At 44.8% G+C, this 14,105-nt stretch overlaps 1 protein-coding gene and 1 long non-coding RNA gene across 4 annotated transcripts; both read right to left on the bottom strand.

Moving 5' to 3' along the window:
* Positions 1-2,188: 2,188 nt before the first annotated feature.
* Positions 2,189-3,241, bottom strand: LOC136749807 (uncharacterized). The gene is made up of 2 exons (XR_010816795.1): positions 2,787-3,241; positions 2,189-2,332 (listed from the first exon to the last, which is right to left on the bottom strand). It is a non-coding gene; the product is annotated as an uncharacterized LOC136749807 (long non-coding RNA).
* A 1,825-nt stretch (positions 3,242-5,066) lies between these two features.
* LOC136749806 (uncharacterized) lies at positions 5,067-9,317 on the bottom strand. Of its 3 annotated transcripts, none has more exons than XM_066704362.1 (5): positions 9,233-9,317; positions 7,066-8,145; positions 6,149-6,757; positions 5,723-5,919; positions 5,067-5,449 (listed from the first exon to the last, which is right to left on the bottom strand). In XM_066704362.1, the coding sequence occupies exons 2-4, from the start codon at positions 7,849-7,851 to the stop codon at positions 5,779-5,781; spliced, it is 1,536 nt and encodes a 511-aa protein (XP_066560459.1). In that variant the 5' UTR covers positions 7,852-8,145; positions 9,233-9,317; the 3' UTR covers positions 5,067-5,449; positions 5,723-5,778. The 3 variants fall into 3 exon arrangements, with proteins under 3 accessions (XP_066560459.1, XP_066560461.1, XP_066560460.1); XM_066704364.1 differs by lacking the exon at positions 9,233-9,317 and adding an exon at positions 8,847-9,081; XM_066704363.1 differs by lacking the exon at positions 9,233-9,317 and adding an exon at positions 8,634-8,785.
* Between the last annotated feature and the right edge of the window lie 4,788 nt (positions 9,318-14,105).

The raw sequence follows: 14,105 nt of genomic DNA, 5'->3' as shown, positions 1-14,105 counted from the left end.
TTATGTCGATATACGAGCTGCTTGTTTAACTCAATGGTTTATCTGTTTTATAAAAGAAGCGAGCTCAGATATGTGTATTAGCGCTATATATTTGACTGTTTTCTGTGTCTCACAATGAAAACTTAATATACATTGGTTTTGGCGTGTGCTTTTTCTGCCACCAGGTGTCAGCCTATAATAAAGAATCTCACAGGACTGACATTTCAACAGAGCATGGATAATACCCGAGGGAATTTTGCCAGTAGCTAAAGTTATGTATTTCGGAAATGTAACACCTAAAAACAAGTCAATACGTAGCGTAAGCACTTTATTCTGTGCAACCTGATTATGAAGGGCTAGGGGTACCAATACTGCTTTAAAAAAAAAACTAAATCCAAAAACAATGCTCATCCTATTCTAAAACCCCTTGTCAATTAAACCTAAAGCAGCCATAACCCATCTGAGCACACATTGAATCCAAAATATAAACATACTGTCTGCATATTACAGGGAGAAGGTGTGTGTTTGTGTAGGGGGGTATAGTAGATAGTGCAAAGCAGCAAACTACTCTTTTCACTAAACAGGACGTTATTTCATGCACAGAGGACTTCATTCAGATGAAACAGCACTTGGTGATAAAGGCCATTACACACACACACACACACACATATATATAGTATCTTATCTCTAGCACAGATCTATAAGCTCATTGAAGTCAATATTCAATCTGAATAACCAGAACTATATTTTCATTTCAGTCTTTATCCCCGTTTTTGTTTTCCATTTCTTGTTAAAAAAAATAAAACAAAAGATAACAATTGACGATGTTTAATTGGACAGGTTTTAAACCCAACTGTAGACTGAGGAAGTGGGGCGTCATAGCAACAGTGACAAGGCCAGAGCAGCTCTCGTTTCTGCGTTGAGCTGCACACGACGCTCCGTGCTGCGTTACTCAGTCTGCACACCAGCGAATCTCCTGACCTGCAGTCCTAGAGGCCTACGCAATTTATGTAGATCAGCGAGATGCATTGTCCTATTGCTGGATTTATTGTAGAGGAATGAAATAAAGAGTTTGAAAAATGTCTAAAATAATGCATTTATGGTTCCTCTCCTCATATGGAGAAAAATAGATTAAATCATAATAGATATAATAGATAATTATAACAGCGCTGCAGAATTTTACTTGGGCATCAATCATCACTGTGCAGCCCTGCAAGGCTTCTTATTGCAGTTCTCCACGGTAAGACATTTAGGCACACACAAACAGGTGTACAAGCACACACACATGTACACACACACACACATTTACAAGCAAGCACGTACGCACACACAAGTCTGCGCATACAAACACATACACACACGTACACAGTGTACAAGCATGCACACGTACAAATACACACTGACACACACACACTTACAAGCAAGCACGAACACACACAAGTCCGCACACACAAAAATGTACGAATACATGTACACACACGCACATACTCACACACACATATAAACACACATGTACAAGCATGCACACATATGTACAAACACAACTTACACACACATGTACACGAACACAGACTCACTGACACCTTGATGTTTTCTGTTGGATTAGCACTGGGATTGATGATCCACAGCAGTCACACGTTCCCCGACGCACTTGCCACCCGTGGCAACTCCGACACAGATTCTACTGCCGACCACAGGCAGCCGGGACTTGAGGACTCGTGTGGGTGTCACAGTGCAGAGTGCGCCCGAGCTGCCAGTGAAGCCAGACGGTCCGTGTGGCAGGCCGGGTCTGGTCTGGGTGTGAAGGCCCATGGAGCTGCAGTAATGACCGTTTGTTTGTGTCAGACGGTGTGACAAGCTCAATGATCACAATTGTGTTCTTCTTGATTTTTTCCAATTTGTTCATTGGTTTATTTTAATTCATTATTCGTGTTGGTAATCTATGCATTACCTTTCACATCCGGTCTTGCTTTGCACTGTACAGGTTGGGTTTCACTTGACTGATCAATTATTGTATTATTGCTTGCATGTGTGCTTGATTTCGCTGGACTCTGAGCCAATCCCCACGTTCCCCATGGCCAATCCCCAACCCACGGCCACGATCCAAGCTGGTTGCATCAGGTTTGGAAGAAGGGAATGCAGAGAGAGGAACAAGGGATACAGGAGACTTGCATTTTTAACGAATGGAAAAGAAATCAGACTACAGACATTGTTCATTGTTTGAAACGGTTCTTCATTGAAAGATTCCCCAAAACTGTTGTCTTCTCCCTCTCCTCTCATCCGGCAATACCTCCCCGAGTAATGATGGCTGGGTTCTCGCTCGCCAGCTCCTCACTGGTTGTGTTCCTGCCAGCTGGAACAGCAGAGACACACAGGTGAGGTCACAGGTCACTGTAGACAGCCAATAGAAAAACACCTCTGCCTCCCACTCTGCAGCCCAGCACTGACACACTAGACACACGGCAATCCAGCCCTGCACTGTTGTTTTGCCACCTGTTTTTGATTTAGTCTTTACACTAAAATACATGGATGATTTTGTCACATTTTAGTCAAAACAAAACTGACTAAAATCACATTTATTTGAGAAAATGACCATATGTTCTAGTGACAGTTCAGTCATAACTGCAAATATTTTATTTCACGTTATTAAATGCACTTGATCAATTGGCGATCAAAAGAGTACATTTGGTAGCAGCAGTGTATTGTTTCTGCATCTAGTGTAATAGCTTAAATATTTCCCAGGTGGGGGGGCTGGTATTGTGCTCTTGAGCAAGACACTTAATTGTATCATTTGTTGCAAAACTAACCTCAAATATATATTTTCTTTACTCTGAAGGAGCACCTCCCCGGGTCACCTATCCTGCCCCGCAGGCCAGTGGGGACACTCCTTATGGGGTGCCGCTCATGTCAGACGTAACTTTGTGCATGAAAGCGATGTTGTGCAGCAATACACATTTGTGCCAATATCTGAAATTAATTTCGTGGACAAAATGATGAAAGAAGGTTTTCATCATGTCCACAAAGGGAGATGCAACTTTTATAAGGCAAAGTACATTTTACTTTTCGTCCACAAAATTACTAAACACTAAATAAGTATGTTGTTGGACAAAATACACATTATGTGTACAAAATGTCGTTTCATGAGTCACATAACTCGATTGATTGACATCATCATGACACGTGAGACATATTGGCAAATCTGAGGAGAGTGATGGCACAAACGAGTTGAAACTGTAAACATTTAAATTGTCATTTCAAACACCATCAGTAACTTCCAATGCAGCGGACGGGCCACGTTTAAAACCAGCCAATATTAAATATAATACATGAGATTAAAATATCTGGAGCTGATAATCAGTCAGGGGGTCGTGATTCTCTTTGGATAGAGTAGAGTAAATCCACTACAGGCTAGATAACACAGTTGCATGAAGGGATAGGCGTCAGTTAAGGGGGCATGAGGTGGGCTTGTCCTCCCCACTTCTTGAAATCAGTCCAGTCATCCCTCCTTGTCTTCTTTATAGACACGATCATTCACAATGACCCCCCCCCCCCCCCACACACACACACACACACACACACACACACACACACACTCACTCTGCTGAAACAAATCCATGACACTCGAGTGAGGAGCAGCCCTGCCGAGAGCTCTGTCCCCATAATGCGCCGTCTTGTCCTTGGACGAAGATTAAATGAACAATTACAAATTGTGCGACTGTTTTTAAAAACACATTCTGAGATACAAACTACAGCAAGTAACTCAATGTTCCCTCAAATGAACACACATTACACATTGTGGGACTGAAAATTAAAAAGATAAATAAATCAGGAAGAAAACAACAAGTAAAGCCAGTAATCTTCCAGTCTCCTAAGTAAAGCACTTTAGATGGGCATCAATCGGATAATAGACAAGATAATTAACTCATTTGTTATTTTATTTATTCTACCGAAGTATGAAACTCGATTTGTGAATTACATTATCAAACCAATTGTGGCCTTGTAAGCAAATCGTATGTGATGCTAGAGGTGCAGAGTGGAAGTCCGAAAATGCGACACCACTAAACCTGGAGTATGGCTGTACTCAATCTCAGCTCCACAGGGCAGGTGTGTAGTGGCCAGGTTTAGTGATGTCTCAGTTTAGGGCATCCACTCTGAACCTCTAGGTCACACAGCTCAAATGGTGTGGAAACATACAATTTGCTTACAAGGCCACAATTGGTTTCATAATATAATCCACAAACTGAGTCTCGTACTACGGTAGAATAATAAAAACCCTTGCATCAAATAAATTAAAATGTACGAGTTGTATCAGGTGGCACTCTATGACTCTGGGCAAGAACTACTGTGATGCCCATCGAGTGCTCCACTTAGGAGACCAGACGGTTACTGGCTGTGATTTGCATGGTTTTCTTCCTGATTTTAAATATATTTTTATTTTAATTTTCAGTCCCACAATGTGTAATGTGTGTTCATTTGAGGGAACATTGAGTTACTTGCTGTAGTTTGTATCTCAGAATGTGTTTTTAAAAACAGTCGCACAATTTGTAATTGTTCATTTAATCTTCGTCCAAGGACAAGACGGCGCATTATGGGGACAGAGCTCTCGGCAGGGCTGCTCCTCACTCGAGTGTCATGGATTTGTTTCAGCAGAGTGAGTGTGTGTGTGTGTGTGTGTGTGTGTGTGTGTGTGTGTGGGGGGGGTCATTGTGAATGATCGTGTCTATAAAGAAGACAAGGAGGGATGACTGGACTGATTTCAAGAAGTGGGGAGGACAAGCCCACCTCATGCCCCCTTAACTGACGCCTATCCCTTCATGCAACTGTGTTATCTAGCCTGTAGTGGATTTACTCTACTCTATCCAAAGAGAATCACGACCCCCTGACTGATTATCAGCTCCAGATATTTTAATCTCATGTATTATATTTAATATTGGCTGGTTTCAAACGTGGCCCATCTGCTGCATTGGGAGTTGTTGACGGTATCTGAAATGACAATTTCAACTCGTTTGTGCCATCACTCTCCCCTGATTTGATGTCACCAATCGAGTCATGTGACTCACGAAATTACATTTTGTACACATAATGTGTATTTTATAAAGTTGCAACTTTAGCAATTTTATGGACTAAAAGTAAAATGTTGTGACGTGAGGAGACATACATTTTGTGCACAAACTATAAAAGTTGCATCTCTTTTAGTGGACAAAATGAAAACACTCTTTCATCAGTTTGTACACAAAATTAATCACAGATAATACAGATAACAATGCTTTCGTGCACGATATTATGCATGACATAAACGGTGCCCCATATCTCTTAGCCTGATCCGGTCGATGGAAGGCCAGTGTCCTCCGAGTCCCAGGCTGAAGGAGGCCCACTTTCAATCCCACTGACCCAGGCAGGCTATCCGTCCTTGGCTGCTCCCCTCCGATGGATCCTCACAAGCTGGATCGGCAGCGCCTCCACACTGCCTCTATAGGAACAAAAACAAACACAAGATTTAGAAGACTCTAGAAACTTCATCTGTGTTGTAAATCAAATGTTATAAGACCCTTTAAATTAGTATCTGATGAATACAAGCAGTTAATTGTGTTATGTACCTTTTAAGAAGTTGTAGCTTTAAAGCAGCTTCACAGAAACACACATTCACTGACACACTGACAGCGCTTCACAAGGGCATCAGGAGCTGCAGGTCAGTGTAGTATTTATGTCATTATGAGTCGCCCTGTTCTAAGCTGCTCTTTACCTCGTGTGAATGTCATTTCTAGTTTCTGGACGGGAGCACAGTCGGTGGCTGGGGGTTCACATGGGCGTCACCCTCACCACGCACAGCTGGGAGAGACGTGGTGAAAACTGCGAGCAGAACCTGCGGAATCTCTTCCACAAGGACAGTTTGACCTCCCCCCTGGCCTGGCCTGCGTCTCCGGGCTGTGGTGGGAGGTCCTGTGTACAGGGAAAACAGACAGAGCAAACCATCTCTCAGTACAGATGCCACACACAGACCGAGCTCCACTGATGAGGTCACTGTGCGCCATGTGTGGCTTTGTGACACGTGGGGGGGGCTAAAGCACAAAGTAATACACAGAGGTCACAACAACACAGTGAAATTAGTGAAGTATTTCCGAGTGAAAGGATAACAAACCATCCTGAAGCTCAGTGATGGTCGACTCACCGCAGTGGGTGGCTGCCGCTCAGCTTCTCCCGGTCCCCAGGCAGAGACGCACTCCCTGGCTACAGGGCCCCCCCATGGCAGGTTCCTGGCCACCACACTGACCACCATCCGCTGCAGTTCGGGGCTCTGGTCCAGGGTACCCATGTAGTTGTCCACGGGCGGAGTCTCCTGCAGCTCCAGGAGCACAGAGGACAAGATGTCGTTCACGGGGTCAGTGAGAGAGCGTGACTCCGGCTCCTCCCTCAACAGGTCGGTCGTTGTCCTGTCCGGCAGGCTGACGAACTTCAGCACCCGTTCCAGGAGCTGGTTCTCCAGCTCTGCCCGCTTGCGGAGCTCCTCTTTGTCTCGCACACACTGCAAGGGACAAAGATGCCACAGCAGGCAGCTCAGGACATCCAAGATTACGTCACGAGGATCAGAGCTGCGCCTGTCCTCTTCACCATTGAGCAGGGCTTCCAGGTACCGCAGGTACGACAGGTATCTGGGCAAAGCCGGGTCCGTAGAGGAGGAGAGAGGCATCTGTGTCCCGTCAGCCTGGGGGGCCGCAGTGTCCTCCTGCCCCAGATTGTCCTCTCTGACAGTTGCAATGAAATGCTGCAGGGCTTCAGCCTGGAAAGGCAATTAACACACATATAACATATCAATACACACACATAGCAAATTAACACTCAATATACATACACACACACACACACACACACACACACACACACACTGCTCACTAGCAGAGGGCAGTAGCACACTCAATACAACAGCCCAGTATCATTAACACACTTGGTAACAAATTAATACAATTGGTCCTGTAGCGATCTGGACTGTTCTGTGGAGGGACTGCAGTGTGTTGTGTTTGTCTGTGTGTCGTGGGTGGGGCAGCTCATTCATGCAGATTCAGGGCCGGCGATTCACAGTCTACTCACTGCGGTGGGCGGCTCCTCCTCGCCCTCCTCCGTGACGCTCGGCTCCTGGGGCTCGGCAGGCATGACCGAGTGGGGCTTCAGTGGCAGCCTGGCACTCAGTGCCTCTGGCACTATGGGCAGAGACACCCTCCTGTCCGGCTCTGCCTCCCTCACGATGGTGGGTGTAGTCCTGGCGCTGGCAGGCCGCTCAGGTGTGACGGAGGGGCTGTGCGGTGGCAGGCTGGTGCTCAGCATCTCCAGTGCCTCAGGTAGAGATGCCCTCCTTTCCAGCTGAGCCTCCCTGACAACGGTGGGTGACATGGGTGACATCTTGGCGCTGGCCAACCGTTCAGGTGTGACGGAGGGGCAGTGAGGTGGCAGGCTGGCACTCAGTGCCTCTGGCGCCATGGGCAGAGACACCCTCCTGTCCGGCTGTGCCTCCCTGACGATGATGGGTGTCGTCCTGGTGCTGGACTGACGTTCCCTGGCCCCCAGACAGGCCCCTCTCTGTTCGTCAGTGCAGCTGTCATCAGCACACACAGGCTCCGCCTTGCTAGGGGTCAAGCCCAGCAGGTTCTTTGCCACCACACTGACCACTCTCCGCTGCAGTTCCGGGCTCTGGACCAGGGCGTTCAAGTTGTTCAGAGGCGGAGGCTCCTGCAGCTCCCGTAGCACGGGGGACACACAGTCGTACACTGGGTCGCTGAGAGAGCAGATGTTTTGGCTGTCTCTCAGAAACCCTAAGAGATCTGTACAGTCTGGTGAGCTGTGGAGGAGTTCCAGGACTTCACTCAGAAGACGGTTCATCAGCTTCACAGGCAGACCCCTCTGGGGGCACAGGTGCCACAGGACGCAGCTCGTGACGTCCACAACGACCTTGTGAAGTTCAAAGCTGTGCCTGGTCAAATCACCGTCGCTCGGGTCCTCCTGGGTCACCTCATCGCCCTTTGTATTGGGATCCGGGGCCGTGCAGGAGGGAGGCCGCTCCGCTTCAGGGCTAGAGAGAGGCGGCTGTGTCCCATCAGCCTGAGGGTCCGCAGCGTCCTCCTGCTCCGGACTGTCCCCACTGACAGCTGCAACTAATTGCTGAAGGGCTTCAGACTGGAAAGGCAATTAACACACATTTAACATATCAATACACACACAAAGAAAAGAAACACTCAATACACACCCAAAAATACAAATACACACAAACTACACTACAACAGCCCAGTATCATTAACACACTAGCAGACAATAAAAACCGAAGGACAAAAATCGGAGCGATAGCAGCCGATTTTATTAATATTTTATGAACAATTGTAGGGTGTTTCAGGCTGTTGTAATGTGAATAATCTGCTATATTGTAGCTGCTGTTACTGGATGATTAATCGTGAAACGTGTGTATTTTGTTTCAACTGTAACTTGCCCTGGGTAAGGACGTCTAAGTAAATTAAAAAATAATATCTGCAGTAAGAGAAATAAGTTATGGCAGTCAAGTTGTGCCATTTACATCTACTAGCACATATCTTGATGACGATTACAACTATAACAACAATAATAAACAGGAAATATGTATTTTATTGTTGCTCATAGAAACGTTTTCTTACGGTAACGTAATGCTTGTCGGAATAATATGTTGTCTATACACGTTTAGCTCTTCCTAATATCTCTTAACAGAAACATGTATTTATTACGTTGTCTCCAATCATGTAAAGCATAAACAATTAAACAGACACACAAGTCCTCTCCACGTCAGGCTGTGTCGCTCGTAGTGTTGTTTTCAGTCTTTGTTTTTGAAACGAAACACAATCCAAACCCACAGTCGCTGCTCCTCCCACAAGGACGGACTTCACAGCGGCCTGGTTTTACAAAAAGCTCCGGGACGTGTCCGGCACAGCTTGGCACAGCTTGGCACGGCACGGCACGGCACGGCACGGCGCTTAAGCCAGTGGAACCGAGGCATTGGTAACCAATTCACACAATTGGTCCTGTAACGATCTGCACTGCTGTGTGAGGGACGACAGTGTGTTGCGTGTCTGTCTGTCAGTCTGTCCTGTGTGTCGGTGGCGAAACCAGTCGCCAAAAGGCTGAAACACTACACCATTTATTTATGTATTTATGTATTCTTTCATTAATGTATTTATTTACTTATTGATTAGCTTTGGCAGACATTATTCTGTAATAAATACTCATAAATGAAACTCACGGCGTCATCATGGTGAACATCTATGATGTTTAACGGGTAGAGGCGGACTGGCTGTCGGGTTCTATAAACTGTTTACCTTACGGAGAGCATGGTGACGTCACACTGCGCCATCACCCCGCGTACACGTCACATGGGAATTACGGTAGAAACCACTTGCTTGGTCGGAGCAACAAGCTCGGGGAGATCACGCAGTGTCAGCCCACACAGGGCGAGGCTGACTACACACATGAGAAAGTGCGCAAACGACAGGAGGCCATTCCAGCCATCGTGCTCATCTCGCCTCCCACAATCCGAGCAGCTGCGCCACGCCTCACTGAACATTGAATTAATTATCGACTGTGGCCTGCCATCCACTACAAATAGCTTTACATATAAATATTGCACCAAAATCCCTCCTAACTGTTGATGTGTGAACCCTATTAGTAGCCGAGAGCTTTCAACCAAGCAGAAGCAGTTTAATCTACATACACGGCCAAACACAGGGTCAATCCCATATACTCCAGTAAATGACGTAGAAATGACGCAGATACACCCATTATAAAAACAATAATTGATCATATTTTTTATTATGATAATTACAACCATGGACACAACAGCTTTTAGGCATATTTATTCGCCGTGTTATTTTAACACGTTAATTCTAACCCAAAGATGGCGGCGTTGGTCGCAATGCAATGACGTTTGCAATAGCTTCTCAACCGACTAATGTTCAATGACGCCTTCAGCCACGTCAAGAGCATGTATATAAACACACACACCATCTCCCTTCCACAAAACGTGTCTACTCTGCCATTTCTGATCCGGATCAAATGCATCGGAACATTTGATCCAGCTCAGTGGTGTCGAGTTTACACTGCCATTACATTAGATCAGGATCCACTCAGCCGCCTCAGGCGTCCTCGCATGCGCACTAGCACGTAGGCCATGTGCAAACGCAATTATGTGTATATATTAAATTAGTCCTTTAGAACACAGAGCTGTATCAAAAACTGTCTGGATCTCGTTACGAATTGTTCCAAAACCAACTCCTTTGCATATTTGTTTTCACAACCTAAGCACTGGAAATAAAAATACAATTCTATATTTTTGCTTACATAAAAATAACAAGCCATTTAGAATTCGTTTTAATAATATTGTATTTATAATTGAGAACGTAGGGACGTCTACTCTTGTCTGCTCCATCGATGCGAAAGCTGTTTGTCTGTCGCCTACCTTTAAAACTAACGCCGCCGCAGTGCATGCCGGTTATGACACATTTTGACTGGATCCCCTGGAATCCGGCGCCTCCACTGATTGTCCATGCGCAGTTGATGGAGAATTGCACGCTCAGGACTGTGCATGCTTTACTGCATAACAAAACTAGATTATTTACATCCATTTACTATTTTAAAGTCAAGACTTCTCATTGCAGACTGTTTTATACTGACAAATGTCAAGCCAGTCGTATATAATTAAGATAATGATTTAAAAAAGGATCTGTCAATACAGGTTACAGCTTGTCAAACACATACTATACAATAAAAACACTGAAGGTCTGGGTGGAGAGATGTAAGAATCTTCTTGGTTGAAGCCCTTCCCTGCATAGCATTTTTAATTCAACCTTACTTAGATTTATTATTATTATTTTGCTTCTTGTAAATGTGTAAGTTTAAAGCAAACTATAAGGTTTAAGTGTAGAAATGAATACCATGTGCAATACATCCCATATTTCTTTTTTGAAATCATTGCTTGAGTGTAAATTCCATCAAAGCATCATTAGATTTGACTTTTCTCATTGTAACACAACCCTACGGAAAATGATGTGACATGGTCTATGAGCTCTCAAAGGCCCGATAAAATAATATTAGTAGAGTGATTACGGTGATAAACATTTCAACATTTCAACAACTATTCAATTCATTGCTATGAGTGGAACGTAGAGGAACACAGAGTGTAATTTCATTACCTTGGTGTTGGGCCATAATGTGCACAAACTCATTCTGCAAGGAGAGCACATTGTGCAAAGCTGTAGTTCAGTTTTATTATTTCCATTATCACAAATGTATTCCTTAATATCATATCCTTCATGACATCCATATGCAGACACATACATACAACCTTAGCTTCTGAGCTGTGTTTCGTATAGAAACATGTGGTTGAAGCAACAGGTAGTGACTGAAGCAACAGGGAATCTGCTTCAGCTGATCCAGTGTGACAAAACTACAGTGTTAATAACAGGGTCATCATTTGAATCTTCTCACCTACAGGGTGCAAGAGACTGTAGCTCACACAACGTGCATTGCATTAAAAAACAACACAAACAAGCATGACACAGGCTTTGGTGTATTGTACTACTTGAGACTCCAATCGAGGAGCAGAGTGTCTGGCAGTGTGTTCGTGAGTTGTGAGTGCTACAGCTGTGACTGTGTCCCCTGTGTGCTGCCAGGCCGCTGTGGGGCTCTGAGAGGCGCATGCAGGTTATACAGCAGCTCTACAGGCCGGCGTGCTGCTGTCAGCGAGGCAATGATGCAGGCGCACGATGACTCACCGTGTCCCGGAGGACAAGGCATTGGCGCCGGGCCTTCACTGTCAGAGCATCTGCGTCAGCGGCACTGCGCGGTGATTAGGCCTGTACAGGAGAGGTCTCTACACGTCATCCTCAGGGCGGCTTATTAGTGCCCCTCGATATTCATCACTTGGTTGTGAGCCCTCCCTGCTCTCCATTAGCCGTCTCAAACCCCATGCACCGGCGCTAATGTTGTGACAGCTTGAACAGCGCCTATCACCAGGATGTATGACTGTTATTGTTAGTGCTGTTAATCGAAGTTTGTGTAATTGAATTCGGTGCACATATTTCACACTTGAATGTGAAAGGTCTGCTTACTCTGAAGAGGAGATGAGAAGTAATAAAATACTTATTTCACGGCTTTTATGTTTTAGGGATTTATTAAAAAAAAAAAAATTGTTTATGCATGAATTAAATGGTGCTTCCTGGGTAAAACCTAGACTCACAGAGTGAAATGCATGGGACAAACTGGGGATATCGTCTTAATTTTGGACGAGGTGGACGCTTTAAGTCATTTCTAAAAAATGAAGACACTTGACAGGAAAAATGAAGTTTGCTAGTTTTTATCTTCCAGGGGGAAAGTGATACTTGAGTTGTATTTTGCTGGATGGCCACCACGGAACAGCACTTTAGATGATTTACAGGACAAGGTTGGAGTCCATAGTTGGAGTCCGGGTCAGCATAGCTTGAGAATATCACTGCTGGACAAACTGTAAAAAATAATAATGCAGACCCTTCCCTGTCTGGATTTCTGTGTTAAATAAAACAGGCTTGCTTTTAACCAACATTACTGCTAACAATAATTTCTGCACCACTAGTGTGCTGTGAGTCGAGCTAGGCAGTGCCGGACGGTGTCTGAGGCTTGAATCTAAAATACGTGTTGTTTTTCCAATGCAGTTGTGTTTTATCAGCTAACAGAACCTGCAGCCCATTCATCAGACCACCTCTTCGCACTTAAAATCACCAATGACGCTGTCGACACGCAAGAGGATGAGCGATGCTGCGGCCCGGTGCTGCAAGGGCTCAGCTCTGACGCAGATCCCTGTGCTTGTATTGATCGCTGAAGGTTGATTTACATCAGCTTGTTCCTTTATGTCCTGGTATAGATTTAGTAAGACTGTATCCTATTGGTTTATTAAAGCAGTTTGTACACAACTTTTCCTGTTTCCTGTTGCATCTTAAGATCATTTTTGAACTGACGTTTTGTGGATAATATTTACTTTAGCTAATTGTCCAGGTCTGACGATGATGATTGAAAGAGAAATACCTCCTGGATTGTGGTCCTCTGGATCTGAAATAACACCTTACAAGTTATCCAAGAACAATAATCAAACACACAGAGGATAGCACAGGCCAGAATCTATTTTATCGTGTCGTAGTGTGAGCTCATTATTTATATCTGTCCATGCTGCCATTGGATTTATACCCAGGGAACTAGAGTAGTATCACAAATGCCGAAAACTTAAACCTACATTTAAAACTTTCTCCACTGGAGGAAAGCATTTCACAATACTTAGCGAATCTGTGGCAGAGAAAGGTTTGGGAAAAGCTTATATAGAATATCACAGGACTTGGTTGTCTTCTCTGGAGTCCTGTGGGTGCTTTTGGCAGGTTTGGAGGTTGACTGCCCAAACGATTGTGTTAAACAGACTCGTTGTTAGCTATGCAGCAGTTCCCAGGGCAAAGTTTCCCAGGCAGCAAGTTACTGGCACCCTGCTGCAGCATCTTGACACTGCATACATAAATGAGATGAGACAGAGACACAGGGTACCTGGGAGCTGCAGTCCTGCTGGTCAACTGAAGGGTAGCGCCTCCTTGAGAACAGGAATAGGAACCTGATGTGAACCAGAATGACTTAATCAGCACCATCAGAACAGTTGTGAGATTTGTATTTGACGTTCTGTATTTCTTACCCAAGTTAGAACCAGACCTTCTCCGCTACTGCAATTGGGGTGGTGGTAGTGTGTTTTTCACCCATTTAACCTCTGACCGCAGATTTCACACGCATTCATTTTTAATATAATAATAAGCTGAATCGAAAGTGTAACGTTCACAAGGAAAGTCAGCTTTGTAGGGGGAGTGTGTGTGTGTGGAAGGGGGTTACAGCTGTTGTGCACAAATCCAGCCGCCATTACATGCAAACAACATCTTACTGAAGATATTTTCTGGAAGATAAAATCATTCTATAGATTTTTCTCTCCATATTAATAATTTATTACACTTTACACCTCGAGGCTCCTTCACAGAGTACAACAGTGGCCGCCCAGCACAGCATGGGCTCGGTTCACTATGAATTTCTCACGGGAGTGGACTACTAGCCAAGATATC

This window comes from Amia ocellicauda, chromosome 5 (assembly GCF_036373705.1).
Source record: "Amia ocellicauda isolate fAmiCal2 chromosome 5, fAmiCal2.hap1, whole genome shotgun sequence".
Lineage (NCBI taxonomy): Eukaryota > Metazoa > Chordata > Actinopteri > Amiiformes > Amiidae > Amia > Amia ocellicauda.
Note: the sequence above shows the minus strand (reverse complement) of the source record. Positions and strands in the feature narration are given on the sequence as shown.